The 6,845-nt window shown below is 39.1% G+C and overlaps 2 protein-coding genes across 2 annotated transcripts; both read right to left on the reverse strand.

Moving 5' to 3' along the window:
• Positions 1 to 422: 422 nt before the first annotated feature.
• LOC121796750 lies at positions 423 to 1,550 on the reverse strand. The gene is made up of 3 exons (XM_042195538.1): positions 1,302 to 1,550; positions 980 to 1,205; positions 423 to 889 (listed from the first exon to the last, which is right to left on the reverse strand). Exons 1-3 carry the CDS (start codon positions 1,548 to 1,550, stop codon positions 423 to 425), a joined length of 942 nt encoding a protein of 313 aa, XP_042051472.1.
• A 2,347-nt stretch (positions 1,551 to 3,897) lies between these two features.
• Positions 3,898 to 6,258, reverse strand: LOC121795484 (S-adenosylmethionine synthase 1). Its single transcript, XM_042194020.1, has 2 exons — positions 6,122 to 6,258; positions 3,898 to 5,354 (listed from the first exon to the last, which is right to left on the reverse strand). The coding sequence occupies exon 2, from the start codon at positions 5,345 to 5,347 to the stop codon at positions 4,175 to 4,177; it is 1,173 nt and encodes a 390-aa protein (XP_042049954.1). The 5' UTR covers positions 5,348 to 5,354; positions 6,122 to 6,258; the 3' UTR covers positions 3,898 to 4,174.
• Positions 6,259 to 6,845: the final 587 nt, after the last annotated feature.

Below are 6,845 nucleotides of genomic sequence, written 5' to 3' on the forward strand. Positions count from 1 at the left end.
TTTATTTTAAAGAATTTACTACTTTTCCTTATATAACTTCTATTAGTTTAATTCCAATCTTTTGTTCAATCCTACCCACGCTATAATTCATATTCCTGATTAGAATGATACTTTAATCCTCTTTCATTATCACTAATCACTTTTAGGGCGTTACAACTTATATAGTATTACATACTTGAAAACATAATTGCATCCACCATTTTGCACAGAGGCAGATAGTCCAGGCATGGTGTATAACATCATTTTTTGACATAAATCACTGAAGAAAAGCAACAAATATCTGGTGCATCCCCGACTCACGAAACGCCAACACTTAAAAATAGTTATCCGGCATGTTTCTAAAATATTAGATAAGCAAATCTAAAACACAATGCTAACATAGAAATACTAATACCATTGTTGTCTAGATTACATAACATCAGTTATATGTGAAAATCGGCCCACATTGCAGCAGCCATATCATCTCTTTTCTTCGTCCAAGCATTTTTCGGTTCAATGTGCCCTACGTACATCACTGCATCCTCGTCGTTGTCATTGCCATTGCCATCGCCGTCGGCACTATCGTAAGCTAGACGCTCCTCAACAGGGTCGACCTCCATTTCGCCGTGAATGAAATTATGGAGCAAGAAGCAAGCATTGATAAGTTGTGTTTGCATGTCAATAGGGTAGAAACATGCACTGCGAAGTATTCCCCATTGCATTTTTATGACTGCAAATGCTCGCTCGATGATGTTCCTCGCCTTAGTGTGTCGCAAATTGAATATTTCAACTGGCGTCTGAGGAGCTTGGCATGAGGGACCCCATTCTTTGAGATGGTAACGAACCCCTTTGTAAGGTGTTATGAAGCCTTCACTATTTGCGTAACCATTGTCACAGAGATAATATTGTCCTGGATGATGGACACAGCTTAGTTAATATTCTATGCACGATCTACTATACAGAGTTGCATAAAAACATAAAATGATGAAGATAGGCTTACCCTTTGGCACTTTCAGGCCGAGTGGCCTACTTATTGCGTCTCGCAATATCCTCGAGCCCCCGGCCGAGCCTTCCCATCCAGGAAGGACATAAACAAAGCGAAGGTAGCGATCACACACAGCTAGGGTGTTCGTTGATATTTGCCCTTTTCTATTGCGATATCTTGGAGCATCCGATTTTGAGACACGTACATTTATGTGGGTACCATCTAAGGCCCCAAGACAGCCCTGTGAGTTAAAACCAAATCAAGAAAAAGCAAATTGAAGTTCATAATCGATGCGTGTATGAGTGAAACTATACACAGGTATAATAGAGACTAAAACCTCGAACCACTTCCACCGTGTGTCCGTGCAGCTTTCGTCAACTGGCTCGGGTTTAACCAACAATCTGTCATGAAGATTGAGAACACCATACAACACCGCGTGTAAATATCGACCCACAGTCTGCGATGAAAGTGTGAAATTGAAGCCCACAATGCGAGTTTTCTTGTGATGGGACAATATAGCCAAGAACATTGCAACCTGCTCTTCCACGGTGACAAACCTTCCATCCTTAAGGCCAGTAGCATCCATCAGCAAACGACACAATCGACCAAATGTGTTTCGATCCATCCGCAAGTTATCCAAGCACGCCCGATCAGTCAATTTCATCAATCTATTGATGAATCGAACTTGGTCGGGCATGCGCTCAATCAAGGAAAACGCATTCCTGCGTTTCAATTTGCGTTTTTCCCTCCTATATTTGAGTAAGATGAGTACAGTGCGTATCATCAACATATTCATTTGGTGATTCCTCATTATCTCTTCAAGCAAAAGCATGAAAGTTGATTTCTTTTGTCGAATGAGTTCAACCTAGGGGTAAAGCAAACAGAAATTAATAATGTGTGGTTAACAAACCCACCAACAAAAATTATAAAGACAAATTCTGGTGTCTTCACATCTGCTAACCAAAAATCTCAACTCACAACGCGGACACATATAATTTGGTAATCCATTACAAATCTTTGTTGACAAATTAATGGTGCGAAAATAGTTACAACACTAGAATTTGCATATCTGTAAAATTCGAGTTACAAATAATCGAAGGGGATCTAAATTACCTGATTTTGAATTACCTGGTCAGCCATGGAGTTCGCACCTATGCCTGCTAATGTGACAATCGTTGTTGTGATATGCAATCAAACCCTTTCCTTGAAACAACTCCAGTCGATCGGTCGGCCGACTCCGTCGTTTGGAGAATTATTTTGGGGTCTTCCTCTAATTTATTTTGAAACACCGAGGTTGGTGTAGAAATGAATTCTGATTAAAATTTAGGTATTTACTGCCATTATTGAAGGGCAAAAATGATAACTTTTGACAATTTTGAATTTAATATTAATTCGTGTTGAGTTGGGAAAAATGTATCTCAGTGGGGAGGAGGGATACTCGAATCACACAAAACGCGGTAACAAACCTTAAAAAAAGTGGGTCAAATAAATAAACTCGGGTCGGCCATGTAGTTTTTAATACATATCAAACACAGGAATAATCCGAGAAAAGAGGCTATATCTGGGTCTTCCCCATGTATCAATCACGCCCCTAATGTAGAGTGCCAATGGCTTCTCAAAATGCTGAATAATCTAGTTGGGGTTCTCCAAATCTACATAGACCACTAAGTTTATTGTTTATCTCTATATTTGCATAGACCGCCAAGTTTATTGTGTATCTCTGATCTCTGTTGAGGATCAAAATTTACTTATTAGCGAGACCCTCCTGATTTCTTACATCTCCGACGGTTAAAGTATCCGCAGCAGTGAGTGGACACCCGTCCGTCTGTGACAGCGGCGCGGCACCGCCTGCTCGCCGCTGCGCTCTTGCCGCTGGCGCGGCGCTGCTCGATGCATCGAGCACGTCCGTACCAGTAAGCAGTTGACGTGGCGCGTTCTGATTGGCCAATGGCATTTCCGTTGGAAATCCATTTTTTTAAATCGAAAAAATAAAAAATAAAAATATTTTCAGATTCTAAAAAATATGGCCGTTTTTTTACTGTTTTTCTGGAATTTTTTTGATTTTTTATAAATTTTTTTATTCCCAAAATCATCTATAAATACACACATTTATCATCCATTTTTCACATCAAATCATCTCCTATTCATATCTCATTCATATTTTTTCATACAACTTATCTACATCTTCCTCTCTCACTCAAACCCTCTCAAATGGATTTCACGAATCTCATTGCGGAAGTGGAGCGCGAAGAACAAGAATACTATGAACAAGGAACACAATACACGATACTCGAGCCCACATTGAGCTACAAGAAGACCTAATCAAACACATTTTGGCGAAATTCGGCTACGAGTAGTGGTTTTTTTTAATTTTATGAATTTAATTATGTAATTTTTAATTTTTAGGATTTTAATTATGTACTTTTTAATTTTTTTTGTAATTTGTAATAGTATTCCGGATATTTTTAATGTATTTTAATTTTGTGGAAATGTTTTTATTTAAATTGAATAATAGAATGGTGGGACCCTTGAGCTTGTCTTTGCAGAAAAGCACGAATGTGAGTGTTGTGCTCCTGCCTAAGAGCAGGGAGTAAAAGTGGGTCTGAGCTCACATCGGTCCTCGTTGGCAAGAGTACGGATGAGGATGCTCTTACGTAGATTGGAGTTGATTTATCGGTGATAATTTGAGATATGGTAACTAAGATGAAAGAGCTCATCAACGTCATGATAACGATGAGTAGGCCCTCATAGGATGAGTATTTTTTTTATTATAGACCAACAGTAATAAATTTAATTATTTTTATTGATTATTCCATTATAGCCGATATTAATCAATAATCGACTTAGGCGAACCTAACTGACTAAACGAACCTAATTAGCACAATGCTGCAATCACTGAAAAATGGAGTTTATAAGAATGGAAAAAGGCTTGATAAATCATAAAATGAATATAATATTCAATCTCTGAGGAAATCATAAAATGGAGTTTATAGGAGGTAACATTTGCTAACACAAAACAACAGTAGGTAAATAGAAAAAAGGAAAGGAAAGTACGAAGATGAATTCAAAAATACAGTAGGCTCCCACATTTCGAACACGCACAAAATAACACTAGTAATACTGCATCTAGGAGTTCTGAAAAATATAGGCGTAGTCTTTGATATATCCAGCCAAGCTTGTTATTGGTCTGCAGCAACGAGCTCAAGTAATTCAAGCTTTAGGCTTGAGGATCTTGACAGTCTCCCAGGTGAAGTCGGGATCATCACGGCCAAAGTGACCGTAAGCAGCAGTCTTCTGGTACCTGAAGTTTCCTCCTCTCAGCAAATCTAGGTTGATGGCCATCATTCCTGGCCTGAAGTCGAAGTTCTCCTTGATAAGAGTCAGAATATCCTTGTCTGGGATCGTCCCCGTCTTGTATGTATCAACAAACACAGACAGTGGCTCTGCTACTCCAATAGCATACGACACTTGCACAATGCATCTACGGGCAAGACCCGATGCCACAATACTCTTTGCTGCCTGCCTCACAATGTATGCCCCACTTCTGTCCACCTTGGTCGGATCTTTGCCAGAGAAAGCACCTCCACCATGAGCACCCCACCCACCGTAGGTGTCAATAATGATCTTCCTACCAGTAAGACCAGCATCTCCATGGGGACCACCAATCACGAACCGGCCAGATGGGTTGAGATGGAAGATGGTCTTGTCATCAAGATACTGTTCAGGAATCACGGGCTTGATGACATGCTCTTTCAAGTCAGCTGCAATCTGATCATTTGTAACAGTCTCATCATGCTGGGTAGAGATGAGGACTGTGTGAACTCTAATAGGAACCATGGCACCTCCTTCGTTTCTGTATTCAACAGTAACTTGTGTCTTGCCATCCGGTCTCAACCAAGCACAAGTTTTGTTCTTCCTCACTTCAGTGAGTTTGGCCCCGAGCTTGGTCGCAAGGACGTGAGTAAGCGGCATCAGCTCTGGTGTTTCATCAGTGGCATAGCCAAACATGTGCCCTTGGTCACCAGCTCCAATCTCTTCAGGTTTCTTGGTAAGGTGACCGTGAACTCCTTGGGCAATATCAGGGCTCTGTTGCTCAATGTTGACAAGGACCTTGCAGTTATCAGCATCAAGGCCAACATCTGATGATGTGAACCCGATGCCTCTGCAGGTATCACGAACTATCTTTTCATAGTCAACCGTAGCCTTGGTTGTGATCTCACCAAAGACCATGACCATGTTAGTTTTCGTGCAAGTTTCACAAGCAACTTTGCTCTCTGGGTCCTGTTCTAAGCAAGCATCAAGAATGGCATCTGAGACTTGATCGCAAAGCTTGTCGGGGTGTCCTTCATTGACAGACTCTGAGGTGAACAGGAAGGTATCCATATCTTAACTGGAAATCACAATCAGCGATGTGTCAGTTCTAGCTACTAGTAGTATGTGCAAAAGATTCATTAATTTAAATGGTAGTTAAGTAACTATATGGGCGCTAACCAAAAAACTATATGTCGGCGCTAACCTACAAACTATTAAGGTGCAATAAATTAAAGTTAACCATCACAACATGGATAAACAGCAGAGTAGCTATAGTAGAATCAACGCATATATTTCATGCAACTGCAAAGATATCGGCACAGACTAATCGATGTATAGGAACATTGTAGAACTTTGAAATGCAGATGCAGCAGATCTAGAAGGTTCTGATCAAATACTGTCACGCTGAAAATTATCGTGGAGTATTGGATGAATAAACAACTATCGAATTGTGCATAGAAAAAAAACACAGATCCTCATCTTATAATCACGGCATTCTCTCAATAATTAACAAGATCTGAATCTAACTTACAATTCAGTACAAATATTATATCCACCACCGACTCAGAAAAAAACACAGATCCTCATCTTATAATCAGGGCATTTTCTCAATAACTAACAAGATCTGAATCTAACTTAAAATACAGTACAAATATTTATCTCCGCCATCACACTTCTAATGAAATTCTTCGATTCAGTAAACAAAGAGGTGTTGCAGCACATTCATCATAAAAAACAATGACTGCCGACACAAAAATGAGAGCGAAACACTAGATCTACGACAATAATAGAGCATGATTAGCAAATCTAACACAGTAATTAGAAAAAATGAGTAATTGCGCATACCTTCTGGCAAAAGAAGAGGCCGAGATCTGCGATCAATATGGAGTAGGATGATAGAAGCAGCGAAGTGAGGGATTGAAATGAAGGCGAAGGGTATTTATAAATCCGGATCCAATGGACTCGCTCTTCACCTAGACAAACTCACATGCCAATTAAAAATAAAAGAATAAAAAATAAACTATCGGCCCACCTACACACTATTTAGATGCTGCCAGCTGGCGGTCAGAAGCTCGATCGACGGTTGTGAGGTACTTGGATCTGTATTCACGCGGTAGGTGAGTTGTAAATTGAAATCAGACGTTATTCGGTTTACAAGTTGTACCCGGTGCATGTTGAATTGTACGTGGGTTGGTGGAATGGGACAAAATTACGCGGTACTGCAACTGCGTCGTAAGGGAGTATAATAGGTTTACCGCTTACCTAAAAATAAATCAAACAAAAATGTTTTACACGATTTTATTTTTTTTAGTTTGTTTTTAGTTTAAAAACTTAATCAAGATCCCCTCTAATTTTAATCAATTCAGGAATTTACTAAAACATATATGTACCACATACTTTGGAATAATTTAAAAAATAAAGTTGAATTGGAAATTATAAATCATAAAAATAGAAAATATTTTGCTCTCTTGAATAATAAAGAGCAATTTATGATGTAGAAAATTTGTATTTTTTCGAGTAAATACATACTAGTACTTTATGATTTATTTATTTTTATTAGTACTACTTT

The sequence above is a fragment of the Salvia splendens genome, chromosome 3, assembly GCF_004379255.2.
Source record: "Salvia splendens isolate huo1 chromosome 3, SspV2, whole genome shotgun sequence".
In the NCBI taxonomy this organism is placed as follows: domain Eukaryota; kingdom Viridiplantae; phylum Streptophyta; class Magnoliopsida; order Lamiales; family Lamiaceae; genus Salvia; species Salvia splendens.

What these genes read in the sequence shown, in the direction of transcription:
- LOC121796750 (XM_042195538.1), bottom strand. Translation starts at nt 1,550, where the DNA reads ATGGATGCTACTGGCCTTAAGGATGGAAGGTTTGTCACCGTGGAAGAG. An exon ending in CACGGTGGAAGTGGTTCGAG is followed by an intron (nt 1,206 to 1,301) that starts GTTTTAGTCTCT and finishes TTTAACTCACAG; the next exon opens with GGCTGTCTTGGGGCCTTAGA. An exon ending in CGGCCTGAAAGTGCCAAAGG is followed by an intron (nt 890 to 979) that starts GTAAGCCTATCT and finishes TCCATCATCCAG; the next exon opens with GACAATATTATCTCTGTGAC.
- LOC121795484 (XM_042194020.1), bottom strand. Translation starts at nt 5,347, where the DNA reads ATGGATACCTTCCTGTTCACCTCAGAGTCTGTCAATGAAGGACACCCC.